We start from the raw sequence: 25,628 nt of genomic DNA on the forward strand, positions 1-25,628 counted from the left end.
CTCACCTTGATTGTCTCTTTTTTTAATTTGATTGATTGACTGATTGATTGACTTAGAGAGGGCATAAGCAGGGGGAAGGGGCAAAGAGAGGGAGATAATCTCAAGCAGACTCTGCACTGGCCACAGAGCCCGACGTGGGGCTTGATCTCATGACCTTGAGATCATGACCTGAGCTGAAATCAAGAGTTGGTCACTTAACCGACTGAGCCACCCAGGCCCCCCTTGACTGTCTTTTTAAAGGTCTAATCTTGGGGCGCCTGGGTGGCTCAGTGGGTTAAGCCGCTGCCTTCAGCTCAGGTCATGACTTCAGGGTCCTGGGATCGAGCCCCGCATCAGGCTCTCTGCTCAGGAGGGAGCCTGCTTCCCCTTCTCTCTCTGCCTACCTCTCTGCCTCCTTGTGATCTCTCTGTCAAATAAATAAAATCTTTAAAAAATAATAATAAATAAAGGTCTAATCTACCACTACAGTCCCATTCTCAGCCACTGGGGTGAGTACTTCAACATGTGAGTTTTGCCAATTCAGCCCAGCACGGACATGCACTCTCTCTGGCTTATTCCTCCAACTATTTTCAGAGCCATCTTCCTCAAATGCCACCTCAGTCCTTCACAAATATTTGATGCTTGCATACAGAAGTCATTATCCTACAGTATACACAACACGCATTGAACAACAGCCCTCTGGAGAGGCTGGCACTGCACGTACAGAGACATTGAAGGCATAGTTCATGTGTTCCGGGAATTGACAAGCTAGTTAGAGAAATAGATCTGTGTCACTGTCATCATCACTATCACCTTTACCGAATACCTCTCTTGAACACTCAATAGGTGCTATTAGAAGGGCTTTGAAAAATGCAATTATCCTCTCTGCAGTTGTTATCCCAGTACTGTATTTGGGCGAACTGAGGCAAGGAGAGGCTGAGTCAATTGACCAAGGTCTGCTGGCTAATAATCGAAGAATTGAAATCTGAGCCCAGGAAATCTGATTCTAGGACCTATTGAAAGAAACGACACTGAAAGTAAACCACAGCGCTCGAATACATGGGGAGACCACACAGGAGCTGCCTGCACCAGGCCCATGTTAGAGGTACAGTACCTGCTCCCTCAGAGAGAAGCCCCAGCTCCCTGCCCTGACTGTTTCAAACACTCCGATTGCTCTGGGTCTCTTCTTAGGTCAGTCCTGAGTGGCATCTTTTGTCCTTTTAGGATCTCAAGGGCTCAAGACCTTTGTCCCCATTTGACACCCAAAATTCAGAGATGGGGAGGCAGTCCAACTGTGTGATGTCCACCTAAATGACAGGTGTCCTAGCGGAAACCCTTGGGTCTGCAGTCTCCTTTCTTCTCTCCTTCCCCTTCCCTGTTTTCCCTGTTTCTCCTCATGCCCTTCAGACTCCTTACATGGGTGGTCAATTACACCCACGGGCCACACCACACCGAAGCATGTGCGCCCCAGTTCCAACCGTTACCAGTCTAAGGGTCTTCCTCTGTACATGTACAACTAAGCTGGCTTTATTTTCCCATAGACCTATAATTCTTCTTTGCCTCCCCTTCCCATCTGTCTTCCTCCTCTCTAGGTTGTTTTATAGTTTATGTACTTTTGTGGATAGGCTCAAATCCAGTCCAAGAGAGAGGTCGGGACAAATAAGCAAAACACAGAAGAGCTCGTGGAAGGGATCAGTTCAGCCTTCTGTAAGGAAGCAAGAGCAATGTTTCAGCCCCTTGATTTCCTATTGAAATAAGAATATATCACTCGTAAAGTAAGAGTAATTGTCCTAAACTAAACTCCTAAAGTTTTGCCTTGATTATATAATCCCTGACACCATAGAATTTGACAAAAACATTTCCTCAGTATTTGGAGAAGGGAAAAAAAAACCTATTTCTTCATGTTATTGTCAAAGATTTTATTCCGAGTTCCTGATCTAACGAATGCATTTCTTACTTTATTGAATGGACATGGACACAAACTGAAATAAAACCACAAAGGTGGGAAGGCCCTATCATTCATTTTAATTAAATCTTATTTCATTAAACATTGGCTGCTTTCATCATTTTAATCCTGAACAAAAGGCAGGTTATATCTAATAAATGCGTTCCCCAAGATAATTAGAAAAAAATCATTTTAATAATTTCCAGGAAAAGCTCATCAAAATATCTAACTCACAGTGCCAAAAGAATTACTTTAGTTCATAGGCATGACAAATCTTGCTTGCTTTCAGACTATTTTTATAAATCTATAATATTCACATGAAATGATATCTTCCATGGACTACTTTAATCCTCCAGGTCCGAGTAAGAAAGAAAAGTCTGCACACAGATTTTGACTATAGGAACATGAACACTGCTCATGTCTCCCTTTCAAAATTTCTTGGTCCATGTATTATATTTTAACCTTTTTTGATGCTGATAGTTTCTTTTCCATTGCACGTATGACTCTTAGAATAGGATACTGGATTTAGGGTCTTCAGAAAAAAAAGAAAATACATACTTAATTCCCCTGAGCCTCAGTATGTCTGTCGTTGGATGGGGTGATGAAATCTCATGTCAGAAGACTGTGGGGTGTGGAAGTCCTTGGGTTAAACATAGATCCATGTAAGTGTTGTACAAAAACATTAAGTTCTTGGGCATCTGGGTGGCTCAGTCAGTTAAGTGTTTGCCTTCAGCTCAGGTCATGACCCTAGGCTTCAGGGATCGAGCCCTGCATCAGGCTCCCTGCTCAGCGGGGAGTCTGCTTCTCCCTATACCCTTCCCTCCTGCTTGTGATCTCTCTCTCTCTCTCTAATAAATAAATAAAATAAATAAAATCTTTAAAAAAAAAGAAAAGCTTCAAGCTGTCTTCCTCTTTCATGCTCATAGTCTCTGACAAAGGCCAATATACCTTACCATGTGGCTGCCATCCACGGCAGTCCTCAGTATGGGAATCAACCTCAAATAATGTTTCCTAATTATAATTTTTAGATAGTCATGTTGGAAAGGGGAAAAAAAACCCATTAGCTGGCCCAAATTCCTCTCTTTTCTGAGTAACGCATAAATGGGCTTTTGCTATGGACTAGGGCTCCAAGTCATTTATGTCATCAGATGAGTGTTTCTAGACTTTCTCAGGCTCCCCCAGAATAAAAGTAGTTTAGAGTGTTTGGCATTACATCTGTCTCAGACGACTGGCTCAAATGACGCCAGCCTCCCCTATATCTAAAACTGGGGAAAAATGAAAGCCAAACACAGGGCTCAGATTTGCTAACAAATCTCACCTCCCCGAACCCAGCTCCTTATTCTCATATCCAACACCTAGAATTATCTACTGTTCTCTCTCCTACTAAAACCAACCCCTTACAAAAGTAAGCTACTCCAGTTTTAATGACAGAGAAAACCTTAGTGTGATACCATTTTAGGGACATTTGCATTTAAATAGGAAATCAGGCCTTTATTACACAGGAATTAAGCTCAAATAACAGGTTTCCAGGCATCCCTCCAGCCTGGTGTGTCAAGAAAATTGGGGATGAAAGGACCTCCCTAGACATCCTTGAATCTTACACCAGCGCAGCAACCCGCCCCTCCTCGCCCCTAGCCCACTCAGGGGCAACTACACTGAACCAATGTCAAGTTACTTTTATTTTTTTAAAAGCATTTTAGAAAAAAAAAATCAAGAATCTTCTGTTCAGAAGTAAAGCCCTTCATAATAAAAATTTCAAAATAAATGTACCTCTTTGACTATCGCTGGCAGATAACCATGGCTTTTTGTATTTTTTAGAAGATTCTTTAAACAAGACTCCCTTTGGGGAACAATTACATATTCATGAGTATTTTGGGCTAAAAGTGATATTTATCAACAGTTTTATTTTTTTAACTGCAAAATTAAAAATTCACGTAACTAAGCCGCACTTCAAAACGACAGGTAAGAAATAAGGCAGTCAACCCGTCATCTACTTATTTGTGGCCCACAGCACTCTTGTCATAGCACAGGTCTTAAAAACAAAACAAATCCCGCCCCCAAATGCTAGTGTACAGAGCACATGCTAGTAACTTGGATTCAGAAATTTTAGCATCAACTTTCTCCTAACAATTATCCTTTAAAATTGGGACTCTGAGAAGGAAATTAAACATGAGTCTGGCCCCAAACGATTTCCACTACAGTCAGTCAAAGTCAGTTGTGCAAGCCAGAAGTGTTCCTGGGTAGTTCAAAAGAGGACGAGTGGAGGCAGAAACTTCCAAGGATGAGTGGATCTGAGCACCGAGCGCAACAAGGGTCACAGGAAGGAGGCCGGTGATGGAGGTAACAAGCACCATTTTTTTGGTTGGGTGCCATCTTTCATCTGTAAAGGACTTTACAAAACACTTTCACATAAATGATCTCATGTCAGAGTCCACTGGGATGTGTCCCAGATAAGCCCTGGTCTTGCAGGTGCCTCGACTCTGTGACGTGGACCCTGTCACCATTCCCATCGTTGGGATAAGGCCCATCTCCTCCTCTCGGCTCCCTGTAAAAACCCCAAGCTTTCACAGATGCTGGTTGTACATCACTGTGATTATAAAGCTCTGGGGAATTAAGCAACTCAGTATCAGTAAGTGCCAGAGTCAGACCTTGACCTCTGATCTGCTGACATGTCCACTGGCTGCCACAGGGCCATGAAGCCTCAGCATGGTCTATACCAATGTGGAAGTCCACACTGACCTTGTCTGTGCCAAGTTCAGGGAGAGCTCTCCTCAAACACATGAGTATCTGCTGTCGCCTTGAACTCTGTCTCCAGCTAGATGACAAAAATGATTCCTACTGATCAAAATGAAGCTAAATGTTAGTGCCTTTGGAAGTCCTATAAAATGTTGAAATTTCAGCCCTTACTGAAATCATTTAAGTTAATTCCTGAGAGTCTTTATATCCGCATCCAGTAATTTGGGTGAAAAAAATGCCCGCATCACAGGGCTAAGGTCAGTGGAAGATCCTTTCTAATAGGATACAGCAAAGCAACTGATGGTCTACCCTGTGAATTTCAACGAAGCTGCCTTTAATGGGGTATATTTGATTAAATGGTAAAATGAATTGTTCTTTTGGTAAAAATGGAAGTATAATATTATAACTCATCTAAATACGGAAGCCCATACTTCTTCCACTTGTATTTATTTTAGCAACCTGAAAGAGCCCTACAGGCAAAACTCCTTTAAATCTGGCAGCTGTTTCTGATTTTACATATCACAACATAGTACTTCTTTTTAATCCCCCAAATCTTGCACGTGTAAAGAAATCCTCCAAAATAGAGCAGCAAGCTTGGGTTGAAAAATCAATGAAGGGGCGCCTGGGTGGCTCAGTGGGTTAAAGCCTCTGCCTTCAGCTTAGGTCATGATCTCGTCATGAGATGGAGGCCCGCATTGGGCTCTCTGCTCAGCAGGGAGCCTGCTTCCTCCTCTCTCTCTCTCTGCCTACTTGTGATCTCTGTCTGTCAAATAAATAAATAAAATCTTTAAAAAAAAAAAAAAAGAAAGAAAGAAAGAAAGAAAAATCAATGAAAATAATTCAAGCTTGGAGAGCAATGATTGGATTCCAGGATGAGTTCCCACAGTCTGTGACCTTGGCTGGTGGGACAGCATTGCCCGTCAGTTAATCCAAGTTCAAGTCAACTACTACCTTTGCCACTCACCTTGCTGAAGGCTCTCTTTCCGTCCCAGACCCCTACAGACTTCCTTCGCAGGTGGCTGCCTCATCACTTCGACTGGTGTTTTCATGACACAGAGCTCATTCTTTCCATATTACAGTTTCCACTAACTTTAATGTCCCTTGTAGCAATTTGCTCGATTTATATGACTTTGTTCAATTCTCTGTCACTGACACCATTTGAGGGTGATTGCCTATGATGCTTTTCTCACCAGCTCTTACATATATACCAAATTAAACCAAAACCAGATAATGACAAATAAAAAGGACATAGGCAAAATGTGATGAAAACATGTAAAAGAAATTAAAAATTTAAGAAAAAAAAAGACTAGTAGGAAAGAAAACCCAAAATCATTCTAGTGGAGTTAGGAAAGAAAGCAGTTATTGAATTATAATGAAGAGAGAAAAAGCAAAAATTTTTATGTTTTTCTATAGCTATAGAGCTCAACACTCATGGGTCATTATATATGGAATGTATAAACGGTACTCTGTCAGCTGCTACCAGCATTTGCTGTGTTCATGTGCTTCTTTTTCCCAATGTTTCCTGCCAAAATGTCGTGACTGCAAAAACAAGATGTATAAACGGCAGTTCTGGTGTCCTACATAATTAATGACCTTTCTATTCCGGAAAAATCTGGAACGTTCTACATTTGCCAGGGCCTCTGCACACTCCTGGAAGCCTGTCACACCAGCATGCTCTGTGCCCTTCCGTCCACACTTAAGCCCTAAATGAGATCTCCCTGCATATATCATAGAATCACCTCTAAGTTTAAAACACGGCTTGAACTTTCTGCCCAGAATCACGTGGAAACCAAGTATAGTCATATAGAGTTGGAATCCTTGCCTTCACTGCGATAGCCCCTGGGGGCCTGTGGTAACCTCCTTCCACATATCCGTTACTGAGCACCTGCCCAGTGCCAGGGAGAGCTTTCTCCTCCCCCTCTGAAGCCAGCTCTTCTGCTCCTGATTGACTTGGAAATACTCTGTTTAACTTCAGAGTTATTAAACTAGAAATTCTCCTCCACTGTAAACTTGGGAAAGAGTAATGTTGGTGGCTCAGTCAAATGCTGATCTTAGTCTCCAATGTCCGTTATGTGAAAGTTGAGTATAGAATGAGTTCACTGATGCTGATGAGTAACAGACATGCGAGTTTGGGCCAGTTTTCTTGGGGTTACTCTTAGACAAAGAAAAGGCAGTCTGCAGGAAGAAACCCACATGATGGCTCAATACGGTCTGACAGTGTTGGGGTGACACCTGTCCTGTCCCTTGGTCATGGAGGTGGTAGCTTTCTGGCCAACTGCCAGTCAAGGCAGTATCAGGGGACCATCTCTTCAGGTAAAGACCAACCTCTTTACTCTACATTCCCTAGAAATAGACCAGGCTGGCAAAGACCACCCTCAGACTGACCAGGTATCCCAGGCCCGATTCTGTCCCGGACAGAATTCCCATATGACCCAGAGACTCCATTCCTTAGGTATACACTCAGAAGAACTGAAAAAAGAGACTCAAATACTCATGATTGTGTGTTCTTGGCTGCAATAGCACAACAGCCAAAAATGGAGAACAAACTGAATGTCCCTCAACAGTAAACATGTCAACAAACTGGGGCATGGCCATATGATGGAATATTATCCAACCATGAAAGGAAGGAATTATGGACCCTGGGAACAACACAGCTGACCTGGAAGATGCTGTGTGGAGAGAAAGAAGCCTACCCCCAAAGGTCACAGACTGTAGGACTGCATTTGTATGAAATATCAAGAGGAGGTAAATCTCTAGAGATAGAATGCAGACCAGTTGTCACCAGGGGCTGGGGGCAGGAGCAGGGAGTGACGGCCGCACCAGGACAATCTCCTTCAGGAGGAATGAAATGTCCTGAAACTAGATAAATGTGTGCCAACTGAGAAAAGAGGCAGAGCTAAAATAGAACAAAAGCATTTATTGGGGGGGGGGCGTCTCAGAATTGCAGTTTGGGCAGTACAGGTTTTTGGTAGTGATCCAAACTGTACAGCCCTCTCCCCACTCCATGGGAATAAAAATCAAGCGTTTGTTGTTGTTTAAATATTTTATTTATTTATTTATTTGAGAGAGACAGACGAATCACAAGTAGGCAGAGAAGCAGCAGAGAGAGAGAGGGAAGCAGGCTCCCTGCTGAGCAGAGAGCCTGATGCGGGGCTCGATCCCAGGATCCTGAGATCATGACCTGAGCCGAAGGCAGAGGCTTTAACCCACTAAGCCACCCAGGCACCCCAAAAGTCAAGGGTTTTTAAAGACAAAAGGGAATGCCCATCTGTGTTGTTTATAAAAAAATTTTGATTGATGTTGGCAGAAAACTCATCTAAACAGAGTGTAAGTGGTCTCTAAGGCAACCACTGAGCAAAATCTCTTACTGTGGGAGGGTGCAAGTGTTCGGACTGGGTCCCTGGAAGTTTCACAGTGTGGCCCAGCTTGAAAGCTCCTGCCTCCACTGGTGAGAAAGCACACATGGCCCACCTCCTTAATGGTCTCCTGGCTCCATCTTAAAGCCCCTGGACATTGGCGACCACATCATTCCACCTTTCGCAAGTGCCAATTCCACATGACTGTAAGTGGACTAAACACCCCTGAATTGTTGACCTTGCAATGGTTACTTCTGTATCTTGTGAATTTCATCTCAATTTTTTTAAAAATTGCTTTAAAAGTCCCATCACCCCCTGTGCCTGACATCACTTGCCTCAGAGAAGGAAGATTTCCTCCCCTGCTCTGAAGCCCTCTTGGATCTCTCCTGATTCTGACTCCTCCAGGATCTTCGTACATTAATTACGCCCCACCTACCGCCCTGCCTCATCTGCCAGCTTCCTAGCACTGGCCTTGTTAACGCATCAGCGTGATACATCCTAAGCTCTAGAAGTTTTCAAAAACTCCTCCCTTTGACTTGTTTCCCCACTTGGAGCACCGACCCGCTCTCTCCCTCCCTTCCATGCCAAGTTTGCCAAAAAGGCAAGGCATACTGCTTATCCAAGCTCTTCCTTGCTGCCTGTAACAGCCCCCGCCCCCTGCCCTACCCCGCACACACACACCACCACTATCTTCCCTACAGCAAGATCCTAGAGTAAAATCTTGCCTCTTCTCCCAGGAAAGCCGTCTGATTTTCTGAAAAGCCATGATTTCTGCTCCATGTTCTTGTAATTGTTTATTACCTAAAGAGCTTACAATGATGTTTCACAGAAAGGTTGGTTTTAAGCACTTCAGATTTCTATGATTGTCACTGGCCTGCTTTCATTTTATCTTTTTAAAAGGAATTTAGGAAATGCTCTGTTTGTTTTTAATCTAGCTCTTTGCAGAGCCTGGCAAGGAAGGAAGAATGGACAAAGGGGCAAGGAAAGGGAGTCTGCCTTGGAGACCCCTGCGGGCAGTGGGCAGTTGATCTGAAGGTTGGCGTGAGTGTGGGTAGAAATGATCTGAGAACCTGGGGGTCACTGAGGGTCAAGAGACAGACAAAAACTAGGACTCGTCAAATTGGACTTCGGGCATAGTGACCTAGAGCTGTTACAAAGAAGCTATTCAGAGAATAACCCCAAAGAAAAGACAAAAGTTGCAAAGTGGTTTTCAAGGTCAGGAACAGAAAAGCTGACCTTTCAAAACTAACCTGGAGGGGGTCAGAAAAATAGGTTAAAGGTACAGAAAGTAAAGAGAGTCCAGAGAGAAAGGTCCAAGGCCAAGTCTGGACCAGGACGAGGCTTCCCCGTGCTCTGGGAGGAGGGGTCTGAGACCCTTTCAGGGTGTCCACGAGGCCAAAACTATCTTTCAATAATATTAAAATGTGATGTGTCTTTTACACTCTGTTGGAATTCGTACTCAAGATGCAAGACAAAGGTGAGAAAAACTGTTCTTGCCTTCACACAAATCAAAGCACAGACTTCGAGGCAGCAATCAAAGCCTCTTCACTGTCATCAAGCATTTGCAGGGGGTGGGGGGAAATGCCCATTTCACTTAGAATGTCCTTGATGAAGATGTAAAAAATTAAAATTTTATGAAATCTCAAAACCCTTGAGCACACATCTTTTTGACGTTTTCTGTGACAAAGCAGAGCTATGCATAAAGCACTTCCAATGCACCCCCAAGGTCAGGGGCTGACCTCAAGGAAACACAGGGCACAGTTGTTTGAGTCGTGCACTAGCTCACTTTTCATGGAACACCTTTTTTCCTTAAAACAATGACTGACAAACTACAGTTGTTCAGACTTGGCTATTCAGCAGGTATTTTCTCTCAAATGAATGAAGTCACCCTATCATGTCAAGTAAAACAACCAATAGTTTTTGTTATCAGAGATAAAATTTGAACTTCTCAGGAAAAATTCAAATTTTGGAAAACTTCTATCTTCCATTATGTACTTGACCTATTCACAAGACTTCAAGACTTTCCTGGTGAGACTAGTGGTGAAATTAACCACCAATGTGATTTTTTGTTAACGTATAATGAAATGTGTCAGCTTTGGGGAGCTCTGTATTACTCCAGTATTTTCCAAATGGCCAACGTGGGAAGTTATAAAAACCATTCATGGGTAGAAGATCCAAAATGTAAGACATATCAAGGGAAATCTAACAGAACAAGAGTTCATTGATAGGGTGTCAGATTCTTGCATTCAATTAACCTTTAAAAATTTGCCATTTATCAAACGTAAAAGTATTTACAAGAAAAATATCCAAAATTATCTGAAATGGCTATTAAAGCACTCCTCTGTTTTCCAACTAAGTATCTGTTGAAGCTAAATTTTCTTCATACACTTCAACCAAAACAACACATTGCAACAGATTGCATGTAAAAGCAAGTGTGAAAATCCAGCCATCTTCCTTTAAGCCAGATATTAAGGAGATTTGGTAAAATGAAAACAGTGCTTCTCTTCCCACTAAATTCTTTCTGCTTTGAAAAATGTAGTTACAGAAAAAAAAAAAAAGAAAAGAAAAATGTAGTTACTTTTTGGAGTGCCTGGGTGGCTCAGTCAGTTAACCCTCTGCTTTCAGCTCAGGTCACATTGCTGGGGTCCTGGGATCTAGCTCTGTGTGGGGCTCCCTGCTCAGCGGGGAGTCTGCTTCTCCCTCTCCTTCTGCCCCTCCCTCCCCCCACTTGTGCTCACTCGCTTGCTCCCTCCCTCTTTCCCACAAATACAAAAAAAAATCTTCAAAAAAAAGAAAAATACAGTAACTTTTTATTTTAAAAGTGTTAATTTATGTTACCATGCAATGACTGATTTACTAATATTAAGTTCCTCAGTTTAAATTTAAGGTGATAAATACCAAGAGGATATAACCCAATAAACAAAAGCTCTTTAGGGTCCTCAGCATTCTCTATGACTATAAGGGAGCCCCGAGACCAAAAAGTCAAAAACCACTGGGTGAGGTAAAGCCACGCTGTTCTGTAAATAAAGCCACAAACACCCCATCCAGGGGACAAATCCTCCAGTGAGTCTGTAACTCTTTGGCAGGCAGAAAATGGGGCCAACTGCTGAAGAGAAAGCACCAGGAAAGCCAGCAGGGAGCTATTTTTGGACAGAAGGAACCAGGAGATCTCCACTAATACCATGAACACCACCCTCCCAGCTCTTGCCTGCCACGAAGACATCAGTCACACACCCAGGGTCCACTGGCATGTCAGTTTGGTTTGGGGACATTGTACTGTCCTGCCCCCTAACATCGGGCCTTCATTCCGAACCCATCTAATACTCCCACAACTCAGACGGGTAAGCCGCCAACCCAGAACTGATTCTTAAAACCTAAGAGGAAGTCACAGAAGGAACGGGGCAAACCTCAGCATCAAACCAAAGCCCTAATCTCCTCAGACTTCAGGGCAGAAGATGAGTGCATTTATACCAACGCTGTCTTTGGAGCAGCCATGCAGAACGGAAAACCATGGGCAGAAAACAATCAAAGGGAGAGGAAAGCATGCCCACCAAACTCCAGAGTGAGGATTTTCTTCTTGTGGGCATAAAAATCTAGCCAGAACCTTCTTTTTATTATTGTACAAGCAGAAGTTTATCATTCCTATGGATCTAAGATACCGCGTGATGCCTATAGTTAATACAGTATCGTGTATTCAAAAGCGACTAAGAATGTAGATCTTAAAAATTCTCACCACCAGAAAAAAAAAATTGTAACTAAGTGACGTGATGAATGGTAACTAAACTTAGGAGGGTGATCATCTCACAACATACACCTCTATCAAACCTTTACCTTGTACTCTTAAAACTAATGCAATGTTATACGTCAAGTGTATCTCAATAAAAGCGGGGGGGCAGGTAGACTGACTAAAACAAAGAACAGGGACGCCTGGGTGGCTCTGTTGATAGGTACCTGCCTTGGGCTCAGGTCATGCTCCCGGAGTCCTGGGATTGAGTCCTGCATCGGGCTCTCTGCCTGCCACTCGCCCTGCTTGTGCTCTCTCTTTCTCTCTGACAAATCAATAAATAAAATCTTTACCAAAAATAAAATAAAATAAAGAACAGTGGCTAGGCTATGTGTAAAGAGTTGCAGGGCACACCTATAGGGATTTTTTTTATTATTGTGTTATGTTAGTCACCACAAAAGGGATTTTCTCTTTCCTTGCCTTCCTTGGCTCCCTTGTACTCTGATTTTCTCAAAGTCTTCTCTACAAGAAGAGAGTCCCAGAGAGCTTAGTTCCCCCCACCACCGCCACATGTAATGTATACCCCAAACCCCAAGTGGAAATTGTCGAATCTTCTAGGTCTCTCTGACTGCTGTTGGGGTCTGGCCTCCATGGCATGGCGCAGTATCCCCAGTGTCTCATCTCAGGGCCACCCCCAGACCCACAGGGTCCAGATCCACATTTTAACAAGATCCTCCCAGAATTTATGAGTATGTTAAGCCTGAAGAAGGGCTGGCCCCAAAAGTCATAAGGTCAAATCATTTGAAAAGTTTTTGACCTGACAGTGCCTGGTTTTCCTTACAGTGAACAGTGAACACTTACGCAAAGATACTACACAAGCAGTAAGGCTCACTGTCACCGTGAATGTTCTACTAGAAGCAGTGCTGCCCCACGGAAGGAGCCCCCCAACAGAGGGGCAGAAATCTCCCTCCATTCTTGTCTTGCCTTTACCACAATCTAGTTCTTGGGCTGTGGACAAATAGCTTAAAGCTCTCTTAGACCTCTATTTCCTGGTGTTTAAAACAAAATAGGTAGGGAGTCCTTTCAAATTACCTTTCAGGGATTGGAGGCACCTGGGTGGCTCACTGGGTTAAGCCTCTGCCTTCAGCTCAGGTCATGATCTCAGGGTCCTGGGATTGAGTCCCCACATCGGCCTCTCTGCTCAGCGGGGAGCCTGCTTCCCCCTACCTCTCTGCCTCCCTCTCTGCCTACTTGTGATCTTTGTCTATCAAATAAATAGATAAAATTTTTTAAAAAAATAAAATTACCTTTCAGGGATGCCTAGGTGGCTCAGTCGGTTAAGCGTCTGCCTTTGGCTCAGGTCATGACCCCAGGGTCCTTGCTCAGTGGGGAGTCTGCCCTTCCCTCTCCCTCTGTTCCTCCTCTCCTGCTCTTGTGTTTTCGCTCTCTCTCAAATAAATAAATAAAATCTTAAAAAAAAAAGTCACCTCTACTTTCAATTCTTTGACCCTGGAAATGTCACAAGGGATATAATCCTCACCCCAATATATTTGGGATGCCAACAAAAAGGCTTCTGTAACTGTCCACTAGCAGGAGGAGATACAGTTCAACCTTCTGGAAAATGCTGACACCAAACAGAACCATGGTAAGACATCTTTCCTTTGGGACATAAATTTACAATTATTTCTCTAAATAATTTAAAATAGATTCAAATATGCTGTCCTGTTTTTGTGTAGGCAATGATATGATCATCCTGTTTTACAACATGAGAGGCAGCAATGGCTTTTTAAATTTTTAAATTTTTATTTTTTTAAAGATTGTATTCATTCATTTGAGAGAGAGAGCACAAGCATGGGAAGAGCAGAGAGAGGGAGAAGCAGACTCCCCAGCTGAGCAGGAAGCAGGGAACCCCACTCAGGCCTGGATTCCACAGCCCTGAAATTATGATCTGAGCCGAAGTCAGATGCTTAACTGACTGAGCCACCCAGCTGCCCCAGCAATGGCTTTTTAATTATATTAGTGCCAAGAATTATAATTCAGACAAGAGTCAGTGAAATTCTAGACAGGCTTATCCTTGATCACTGAAAACACAACTGGGATGCACTCAAATTATGATCTCTGTGCTTAATATGTTTCTAATAATTATGATTCTATTTTTATTATCCATAAAAGTACTTTCATCTCAGAGATCCACAAGGCAGTTTCTGCAAGGAAAATCTGTAGGACAGATCGCCCATCCCTTATTAAAGCAAATAAATGTATCTCAGGCCTGTTCATTTTGGCATTAAGTCCTAAGCATCTATTCTCCAGCTCAAAAATGTCTAATGAGCACTGTTCTGAAGCTATTTATTCAGTCAAGAAAAAGCCCTCCCTCCCTTAGAACAATTTCTTAGAACAAAGTGTCTCTTTTCTCCTTAATGCCACTAACGCCACTAACCACTGTTTTGTCCAGTAGGTTCCATCCACTGTTTCACTCTGACCCTCCCCTGCTGTGGTTTGTTCCCTACTTACGGGGGAGCGCCCCCCACAGTGCTGGCAGCCTGTGGGGACCTGACCCTGCCACGCACTGAACAGAACTAGCAGCAAGCAGCTCCACGGCTTGCTTGCCAGCGGCTGTTTTGATGCCGAGAAGCATACAGCAAATGCCCTTCCTCTGATTCTTTGATGGGCTTCCTTGTCTACTCAATGTCCCTCCTCATTTCTTTCTCAAAAACCTGCCAGGTCACAGGCTTTTTGCAAAGCCTCATTAGGGCCTTTACACTTACACTGACGGTGGTGGGAAAACGAGCTCTCAGAGACGTGATGAGCCAAAGAATATGACATCTTCTTCTGCCCCCTGGCACAGTGCTCTTCCTAACCCGAAGAGGAGTTTGCTGACAGTTTCCAACCCACAGGAGGATGGCATCAAAGGGGCCACTGGTTCAAATTATTCTAACCGATTTCTTTTTGAAATGAGAAGAAAAGGCTTGGCAACATGGCTTGAAATGTTCCCGTGGGGTTACTACAACGTTCTGGGTCACACCATCTGTGGGAAGGCTTTAGATCAGAGACTAGTTTCCAACTCATTAGTTTATGAAACCAAATTCACCATGTCCTTCCCATGCTCCCGTAACCAAATATATAATTCAAATTATAATATCTAACTCGAAACTCAGAGATTTGATTTTCTGCCCTATTCTTGTTCTTTTATTTATTTTGTTCATTCGACTCATAGGCAGTTTTGGAGCACCCCCCCCCACACCACCACCATGCCGAAAGCCCCCTGCTGAGCTGTTACAATGATACAGATGGAAGGAACAGGCTCTAAAGCACGGAGCTCACCATCTGAGACTCCACTGGGAAGCTCTCTATGATCCCATCTCTGAGTAAGGTATTTCTCTGAGCCTCCAAAAGGCATCTGCAGATCCCTCCCATGGCACACATCACCCCATGCTTGAATCCACGATTCATCCAGCACCCTGCGTCTTAGCTGACCAAGTGTGTCCTCGCCAGTGCCTGGCGTGGGACCAGGCACAGGACGGGTAATAACTCTGCAGGCCAGTGCATGCAAATAGTAACACACATAAAGAAATATAAGCAGAAATCAAAGGTCAGGCGTCTCATTAGAAAACTAAAATGTTGCCAGGCTTGAGAGAGGGAGCTTGTAGCAGGAGGTATGGACAGCTTTCCGAAGGAAGAAGGTTTGGGGCTGACCCTGGAATAAAGTTAGGAAGGTGGGCGGGCAGGAGGCACAGGGCTGGAGTAGGGTGGTGTAGTAGCTAAGCATTCCAGATGGTGGGAACAGCATGAGCAAAACCACAGGGAGTTGAGGGAGGAAGCAGGGGGACACTTGGCTAGTGAGGGGAGCCACGGTTCAAGCTGGAAAGGATGTTCACACACACAGATCAGGGCAGACTCATCCCTTTGCCCTGCGAATGAGATTGGAAACAAGCAAACTTCAGAAATGGGAACTTGCTGGGAGCCCTAATAAAGAGGCACATCTTTGGAAATAGGAAAAAAAAATAAGGAGGGTGTTGATATAAGGCAGACTGGCTCCTGGAAGGGTAGTGTCCCCTACCCAGGCCACAGGGGCTCTAGAACAAGAACAGAGGGTGTTATCAAACCAGGGACAAAGCGACCAGTTAAGGTCAGTGACTTATTCCCAATAAACCAACCCTAACCAGAAGAACTCGGCTGTGAAAATACTAGGACTTACTAGAGCTTGAGCCTTCAACTCCCAGGAGTAGGGAGGGAGGTAACAGAAGGTTGGGAACTTTCAGGAACCTGACATGTTCCTACTTCTCCCATGGCCAGGCCCACATCTAGAGACAGAATTAAGATTAAGACACAGGCTCCAAAGGGGCTTGGGAATGGCTCTCAGACACAAAGCCAGCTTACCTCTCTCTCAAAACAAAGTCTGAGTAGGTAGCACCTGTATCCAACTCAAACAGCCTCAGGATAATAGATTCCAAAGACAAGAGCTAGAGAGAATCCTGAGGAACCTTCTAAGGATGGAGGCCCGATCCTTATCAATACAGACCTGGCCTAACACACAGGAGAACGCTGAGTAGGTATGGAAACATTATATCACCTATCAGCATTTCTCTTTATTAATTCCACATGACCTTAAAATTATGAACAATGAAGTCCTTGAATAAAAAGATGTTGTATATTGCTTTAGAGAAGCAGCAAAAGTAGGGAGATGGTAAGCTCTGGTCCTGAGACTCCACTTACAGAATGATAGTCTACAATCTACTTCCGCCAAATCACCTGGCTGCCAATGAAGGATGTCATAATCTGAGTGAGGGTCTTGGAATATGACCCTTTTTGTCAGGGCCTCAAGCAAATCTTAGGCAAACTAAAATTTTAAAACTATTCCTTTAACTTTGTGGGCAAGGAACACAAATCGGCAGAAAGGAGGCAACGGTGAATCTGAGAAAAAATAGAATCTCATGATGATAAATTTAATGTGTCAATTCGGCTGAATCATGGTGCCTAGCTATTTGGTCAAACAATATTCTGGATGCTTCTGTGAGGGTGTTTTTGGATGAGATTTACATTTAAATCCATGGACTTTGAGGAAAGAAGCTTACTCCTGTAGCGAGGGTGGGCCTCACCCAAACAGTTGACAGCTTAAATAGCATGAGAGGCTGACCTCCCCTGAGCAAGAGAGAACTCTGCAGCAGATGGCCTGCAGACGTCATTCCCCAACATCAGCAGCAGACCCTTTTGCACGAGAGCTGAAGCTCTTTCCTGAGTCTCCTGCTCACTGGCCTCCCACTCAGATGTTGACGACACCAAGACTCCACAATGATGGAATTATAGTAAGTCAATCCCTTAAACTAAATCTTAATTCAAAAATATATAGGATAGGATAGGTTATGCTTTGGTTCTGTTTCTCTGGAGAATCCTAATACATAACTCCTGTTCTTGAAAGACAGGGTCCATGAATCCTAAGTGGATCTTAAGAAGGCTTAAGGTCCACACCAGCAAAGCGCCCTGAAACTTACCATTAGGATAATGAGGGAGTCATCAAATAAACAGCAGCCAAATTTGGTGACAAAATTCAAAGAGAAGTAGTGACTACAGTCAACTTTTTATTTTTTATTTTATTTATTTAATTTTTAAAAAATTTTTTGGGGGGAAAGGAGAAGAAAAGATCAGAATCAACCCTCGTTAATAAAAGCAGTTTTCAAAAAACAGAGCTCCTTCCCGTGTTACAGTAAATATACAAAAAGACTTTCCCAGGGGTGCCTGGATGGCTCAGTCAGTTTAGCATCCCACTCTTGATTTCAGCTCAGGTCAAGATCTCAGGGTCATGGATCGAGCCCACATCAGACTCCATGCTCAGTGGGGAATCTGCTTCACTCTCTCTCTCTGTCTCTTTCTCCACCTCCTTCTTCCTCTCCCCCTGCTTGCACATGTGCGTGCTCTCTCTATTTTTCTCTAAAATAAATAAAGAAATCTTAAAAAAAAAAAAAAGGAGAGAGAGAGAGACTTTCTGAGGACAGCGTGCTCTCTAAGAGCACCAAGGTAGAGCTTTATGGCAAACCACCTGTCAGCTTGGAATTGTAAAATCACCTCTAGCCAAAGTCCATCTGCAAGGAAATACCTCCATGACCCAATGAGAGTAGTATGAGAATCACAGACTTGCTCTTATTTTGACGGATGATCTAATAAAAAGATATAAAAGTAATTAGAAACAATCGCATTAAACCACCAAGTAGAGCTCTTTTTGTTTTGAACTACGGCCTGGCTTCTTGCCTTGGCAGAAAGACTGCACTATGTCACTTCTAAGTTGAGGAAACAGTACAAAGAAGGAAACCTGAGAGCGACAGTCTTTTATGGCTACTGAACTGTTTACAAGTCACCGGACAGCCACTGACAACCATTACAAAAAGTGCTGGGACAGCCCAATTTCCCTTCCTAATCATGCCACAGGTAGTACAACTCCTGCCATGTTTTTGTGAATGGGAGGACTGGTTTCCAGATGGTTCTCTCCAAGATAACAATGTGGCAAGTCTGTACTGGGACATGGTAATTGCAGCCTAACCATTCGCTTAGCATCACTGGGGGTAATTATTGTGGCTTGGGTAAGATGACTGGCCACAATTTCCTGCAGTTCACTGAAGGTAAATGCAGGCTTTGAGAGAAGCAACAACAACAGAGGTTTCACACCTGGTGTGGGATGGGGGGGCAGAGGAGGGAGGGGGGGCACTCAGAGCTCTTCAAAAGAGCCAGCACCCATAATGAAGCTGTACCTCCTTTTAAGTGACCTGCTAAAATTAGCATGGATTCTTCAGGAAGGCTCTTGAGACCTTTCTGCACAAAAAACAAAGCACTTTGGCAAGATTTGCGAAGTTACCTGCCAGGCACTAAATGCTTCAGCTGCCTTTTCAGTGAATTAATTCTACACCAGCAGGCAAAGCCTCTAGGGGAGAGGGGTCACACAGATGACACCCATGCGGAGGAGGAGGGTAAACCAGCAACATGCATGTTCTAAGAAAACATAGTGGGGCGCCTAGGTCGCTCTGTCGGTTGAGTGTCTGACTCTCGGTTTCGGCTCAGGTCCTGATCTCAGTGTTGTGAGATCGAGCCCCACACTGGGCTTTGCGCTGAGCCTAGAGCCTGCTTAAGATTTTCTCTTTTCCTCTCCCTCTGCCACTGCCCGCCATACATGCATGCACTGTTTCCCCCTCTCTCTCCGTCTCAAAAAACAAAAACAAATACAAACAAAACAAGTCATGGTGACTTCTGTATGGGTAAGAAGTCTCCCCAGATGATTCACCCACCGTAAGAGAAAGCCCACAAGGAAACAACCACTGGGTCAGTCCCAGATTCCGAGAACAGCCCTCCCTTCCCCATCTCAGCCATTTCTTGTCCACCACTCTTGTCTTTCTCAGGGCTAGTGAGGCCCGAGGACTGTTCACTTGGAATAATAAGGATGAATCTGGGGAACACCGATGTGTCTCCTCTTCACACTTGGAAGGTTTGACGCTCTTCCAGCGGGGGCCGTTAGCGTTCCTCAGGCTTATCCGCTTCCTCTCGTCTGGAAGGTCCTTATCAGATGAGCTCCCCCACTGCTTCCTCATCTTCTCTCAGCTTCTATAACCTCCTCTGCCTCGACTGTCACAGCAGAACACTTAAGATCCTTTACTTCTTTTTTTCTACCCATGAACTGATAAATGAAGCTTCCCCTCAGGAAAGAGAGAAAACGGCCCAAGTTGCTGGGCAAGATGGAAGACAACGGGATTCAGGGCGCAGGCTTGGCTTTATACAAGAAATCCCCGGCTCTGTCTCCTGGCTCCATGTCAGGCCCCATCCCCTGCCCGGGGGGTTTCATTCTGGCTTTGGTTTACATTCGTGTTCCTTTTCAAAGATTTAGCAGAAATTATTGTTCTGTAACTCCCTTAGGGCATTCTGCCCCCTGCAGAGAATATCTCACTGGAAAATGGTATATTTATGCCTCCACAAATAGTACACCTAACACATCAAGACCATGGGTCTTCCAAAATGACCTAAGCAACACCTGAAAGTATCTCCCAACACCTCTCTGTCCGTCACCCCCCGCCTCCCCTCACTGCACCAAGTTCATACCACTATTACCAAATGCGTCGACATTACCCTAAGGAAGTTTCTCCAAAGAAAGTTCACCGGCACCACCTGTAAAACTGATCTAAAACTGGGGCACCTGGGTGGTTCAGTCAGTTGAGAATATGCCTTTGGCTCAGGTCATGATCTTGGGGTCCTGGGATCGAGCCCCATGTCAGGCTCTCTGCTGAGCAGGGAGTCTGCTTGTCCCTCTCCCTCTGCCTCTCCCCCTGTGTCTCCTCTGGCTCCTGTTCACTCTCTCTCAAATTAAAAAATATATATTTTTTAAAATATTGGCCTAAAACAAACTACGCTCTTTTGGGACCTGGGGGACCCACTTCACTTTGCATGAACTCCAGTGGACAAATGTGTGGAACAGGGAGAGGTTCATGGAGGCAAGTGGCAAGAGGAACAGATGTGCCCTAATGGAACAGGCTCCCTCCTAAGGGGTGAGTCTCCCTTTCCTGGGATGCTGGGCAGAACCCAAGTACACCTGCAGAAGCTGTTTTAACAGAGCCCTGTACCGGGGACGTGGGTCTCAATGACCACAGTCCCATGCTGATCTGCCTCTCAGACCCCTGTCACTCAGCAGAGAACAAGGAGGAGGAACTTGTCCTTTTGCCCCTGCCCCATGGCCTGTATGACCTGAGCCATAAAGAAGAAGGGGCACAGGACTCTGGCCCACCATAGCATTGAGGACGCTGGTCCGCAGAGGTCAAAAATAACATGAGCCTTCCTGACCCTGCCTCTTCTCTGTTCCTTCTTATTCTTTTCTCTTGCTTCTGTAACTCTGTTATCAGTGCTAGAGAAATGCTAAGTCTGAGGAGTGGGTGACGTAACAACCAGAAAGTAAATGCTTCTGCTATTGTTCTGGATTCTTCCACCAGACAGCAGGACTGTTCTTCTCAAAACATCTCTACTTCACCCAAAGCAAAATCTAGCACTGCCCCCGACATGTTATCATGACTTTATACGTTACACAGAGACTGGATATCCATAGGCTGCTCACTAATGTATAACTGAAACCAGAAATTTGTAGGGATTTTTCAGCAAATTCACTAGTTCCCTCCCCTTTCATTCTTGATAGATAGATATAGATAGGTATCAATATACAGGTATAGACACATATTTACGTAAATATAACTTTTAAAAGCTAGCAGGTGTCCCCTTACCTCGGATGGCTTCGTGGTACATTTTCCTTTTCCAGAACACTCCAGGTCATTTGCATGGCTCTCCCCTGATACACAGGTGCTGGCCTTCACCACCAGAGTTAAGCGCAAAGCCACAATAGATTTAGTCACAGAATCATTCACAAAACCTAAGGACGGGGGGGGTGGTGGACAAAAGAAAATGTAAAGTAAAACTTTACCAACATTCGTTCCACAAGACGATGAGTTTATTTTCCGCAGCATTCAAGTCAGACAAACAAAACAAAATGTAATGCTAGGCCAAGAAATAAAGTGTGTGACTAGTGGCCATTCAGACCTCTGGCCTTTCAAGAAAGATCAAGCAACATGAGAAATACCTAAGGCCCAAGGAGAGACCAGGCGCTCAGTCATGGCATTAGATGCTGCTGTTGTGCTCCTGCCCATCTCTTCCAGGGGCCATTTTGTCTCTTAATTCCAACCTCCCATTAGCGTCTTAGAATTTACTAGTTTTGAGCCCATCTTCTCCCAGAGGCCACCTGCCCACACCTCCTGACTCTTCCTCATCCTGGCTACTTTGGATGGTTACAAGCACTAAATATCTCCCAAGACCACCCCCCGTGCCAGCCTGCCCGAGTGGCTCTCAGTGTCCTGACAGGTGGATAAGCAGGACAGGAACACATTCAATGATGGGCTTATGGATACCTAGCATCATTTGTCATCAGCCTGACTACACGGTATCAATTAAGTTATGTGATTTACCCATCTAATAAAACAGGGCCAATCACAGTTGAAGATTGATCGAACCATCCCTGATGTGTCATATTAATCCCCAAATGATCTTGCAACTGGTGCAGCTACTTGTACATAGGAGGTAACAATAAATGTAGAAAAAACATAGCCTCCAACAGGAATGAAGAAATAATACTGCAAGTATCTTGCATCAATAATATGATGCTTTCCCTAGGAGAGTGTCTCTTTTTTTCTAACAAGAATATTCATTTATTTATGTCTAAGTTTTCATTTCTAAATGAACAACCTACCATTAACATTTCCATTATCCAGGAGACAGACTCCTGCTTTGCCCATAAAAGGTGCTTAAGACAAGGTGGTGACAGTGATTCTAGACATCCATGACTCTCTGAGCCCCAATTTTCTCTTGCATTGGGGAAAGAAAATAACCGCAAAATAGGGTGACCATAGAATTTATCCTCCAAACTAGGATTCTTTTCCAATCAAAATGGGAGAGCTTTCATGATTGCAAGTGGACACAGGCATAAAGTGAGACTGTCTCAAATAATGGGACAAAATGGTCACCCTCCTCCTCTGGCCCGAGGAGCGCCCAGAGATCAGGAATCTGCAACATGTCAAGTACTCCATTAACATTGGGGTTGTTTTTAACCGGCAGATGACAGACTCAAAACAGCAATGTAAGATTTAATTCAACCCACAAGTTTTAAGGTTATGATGGATATTAAAGCAAGTCACAGCAAAGGAGAGACACCTCTCAGCTTCTGTTTGTAACCAGGAGACAAACGTCTCTTGGTGCCTCGGTAAAGACAGGTTCCACAGGTCTCACAAACAGTGGTATTTCACACCCATAGGGAACTAGTGGTTTTCTTGCTAAGATGTCCTACTGAAAACTTGATCATTCGCTGGCTTTGGGACAGAAGGAAAGCATGGTTCCGGCAAAGGCACTTCCCTCTACAGAGGGAAGTACTTCCTCTGTCATGGCTCCGCACTCTGTGGACGCCGCCTTAAGCCATCTCCCAGCTGCCTTTGCTCATGTCTGGCTCACCCCAGCTCTGTAAACAGTTGCCTGGAATACCCCTTCCTCTCCCAACATTATAGCTCTGATCTCACCTTATTCCTGAGTTTTTCCTCAACAGTCCACCCCCTCCAAGCTCTGCCATGTCCACCTGTGCCCGAGTACACACTCCCGTGTACAGGTCCCTGGTTTTTCTCTGTCTCAGATGCTTTCTTATCTACCCACCTTTACTGAAGCTTCCTTAATGGCAAGGGACAAAGTCTTAGAGAAATGGTTGGTAGGAAGGCAAGAGACGGGTATGTATATGACCTGGGAAAACTTTCTAAAATGTCCTGTCATCCAACATTGTCAACTTTAAAAAAAAAGAGCAATCACTCAAATACATAAATTCCTGTTTACTAATAATAGTTTTTTTATCAACTTATGAGTAAAGTTATACTTTAAAGTATAAAGTTATACTTACGAGTAAATTATAGGAAAATGGAGCCTAGTACAATGGTGGGACGCTACCAGAGGTCTTATCATAAAAGACCTTTTTACACATAAAATAATGGAGGAAAAATATCAGAATTTATAGAAGTGTCTTCTGTGATTTTGCTTTGTTCTCTGGTTTCATATTAAATTGTTGTTAAAAACTATATCACGTGCCTACTTACTAAACATTTAAATCACAAAATGCTATGTAAGAGCACCTGGGTGGCTCAGTCGGTTAAGCGTCTGCCTGTGGCTCAGGTCATGACCCCAGGGTCCTGGGATGGGGGCCCATGTCAGGCTCTCTGCTAAGTGGGGAGTCTGCTTCTCCCTCTCCCTCTGCTCCTCCCCTTGCTATTGCTCCCTTGCTCACTTTCTCTCTCTCTCTCTCTCTCTGTCAAATAAATAGACAAAATCTTTTTTTTTAAATTGCTATATAGGGGCACCTGGGTGGCCCAGTGGGTTAAAGCCTCTGCCTTCGGCTCAGGTTGTGATCCCAGGATCGAGCCCCAAATCAGGCTCTCTGCTCAGCAGGGAGCCTGCTTCCCTTCCTCTCTCTCTGCCTACTTGTGATCTCTCTCTGTCAAATAAATAAATAAAATCTTTTTTTAAAAATGCTCTATGATTCTGTAGAAGAGGCCTCCCTCTGAAGGTTATTTTAAAAATTCTACTCAACTATTGAATTTACTTAGCCAGTAGTAATCCAAATGAATGCGTAGTTAAAAATATACATGGTATGGTTTGCTAGATTGTTTGCTTCCATTTCCTCAAGAACATTTACTGAGCTCACGTCCACAAACCAGGCACTCACTTAGATCTCCAGGTTACAAAGATGGCGCAGTCTTTGTTTCTACCACACCAAACTTTGAGTCAAGAGCAGTGATCCTTAACCAGTTTTGAAACCAGAAGCTTCATAATTTTGCAGGGGCTTTTTCCAAGTACATACTGCCAGGCTGCAACACAAGTGCCTTAGAATCAATGATCCAGGATGGTCCTCTGGCAGGCACGTTTTTTAAAGGATTCCCTGAGTAATTCAAACATCGCTTCCAGTTAAGAACCACTGGCCTGGTAGAAAAACCAATCTAAGGAACATAAATAATATTATATCATGTGGAATTAGAGGCACGCATTTGAGCCTCTGAAAGCACCTTTTACACATCTATTTTTGAAAGTCTAGGTGCTTCTGTGTTATTTAGACAATCTTTATACTCTCTGGCTCATCCTAAGTCTCCAAAATTCTTGGAGACAATTCTGATAAAGGTTTCTATATTAGCTTTGTTTGCTCCGTAAGGCTGTGAGCATTTTGGCCCTCAAATGCTTCAGGAAACCATTAAAGAAATCACTCTTTGCAACAGTGTGTCGCATACTACTATGTAATTCCTAATTATGTCACTGAATCCCCCAATGTAAGTCAAAAGGATATGCATGTTATTTTCAGCAGTATACTGCTCATGAGATGAGCATGTTGTCTGGCGGCTCCTTCCAGGTAAGACTGTAATTTCAGTAAGTTGCTGGCACCTCCCTTTGATCCCGTCTCAGGGAAAATGCTTGGAGCTGCTCATAATGAAAAGTAATACTGTCCAATTTAAGCTTCATCAAACTGCAGCTGGGTTAGAGCAAAGCAGCCCTCAGGAAATCCCACATGCCAAGAGCAAGAACTGCACCCTTTACAAAGAGGCAGCAGGAAGAATCTGAAATGAAATAGAACTTATTTTTTAAGTTCTTTGGGGGCTTTATAAGTGATCATTTGAAAGTTGTTGAACAGCCAGTGTGGTTTCTTTGACACAACACTCAAACCGATGGGCACTTCTAGCACACTTGAAAGAAATGCAGAGCAAATGGTCACTATTTTTTCTCTTCCTTAATAACATGAAGCCAATATACCTAATATAATTCTTGATACAGACCAAGATGGAAACGCTTGTCCTCATATTCGGAATTCTAAGATCCATAGGCCAACTAATCAACTGGAGACAAAACCGATGAAGTCTGAATGAGGAGGACACTCCTGTTCTGTTGCTAGAGCTTTCTCAGAATGGGCTCTTGGCAACACCAGCATCTTCTATGGTCCTTCCCAAAAAAAAAAAAAAAAAAACCAAAACTACAGAACTGCTCCTACACAGCAGGCCATGGTGGCACTCGAGCGGAAGCCTGGTTTACATTAACAATAAGCAAGGGAAAGAGCTAGCTGAGATTTAGAAAGAAGGATGAGATTTCAGAAAGTAAGTAAGGAGGGGGGAAGGAGGCAGGAAGACTGAAGAGGAATAACAAGGCATAAGACAGAAAGTGTGTGAGACCCCAGGAAAGGAGACCCTCACACAGGAACACAAAGAAAGCAGAAATGGAGAAGGAAGACAAAGGCTCTCCATCCAAAGCTTCAGGGGCTCTCCCACTTAAGTCACATTTTCTCACCCTCTCCCTCTCCTGAGAAAAT

At 43.9% G+C, this 25,628-nt stretch overlaps 1 protein-coding gene across 2 annotated transcripts in view; it reads right to left on the reverse strand.

The window, feature by feature from the left end:
- DNER (delta/notch like EGF repeat containing) overlaps nucleotides 1-25,628 on the reverse strand; it is a 312,134-nt gene that overhangs the window by 120,018 nt on the left and 166,488 nt on the right. For both annotated transcript variants that reach the window (XM_045078829.1, XM_045078830.1), the window contains exon 5: nucleotides 20,983-21,128. In XM_045078829.1, coding sequence (XP_044934764.1) covers nucleotides 20,983-21,128 — 146 coding nt within the window. The remainder of the gene's footprint in view (nucleotides 1-20,982; nucleotides 21,129-25,628) is intronic.

Source organism: Mustela putorius, unplaced genomic scaffold (assembly GCF_011764305.1).
Source record: "Mustela putorius furo isolate JIRA1106 unplaced genomic scaffold, ASM1176430v1.1 tig00000275_pilon_pilon_pilon, whole genome shotgun sequence".
Lineage (NCBI taxonomy): Eukaryota > Metazoa > Chordata > Mammalia > Carnivora > Mustelidae > Mustela > Mustela putorius.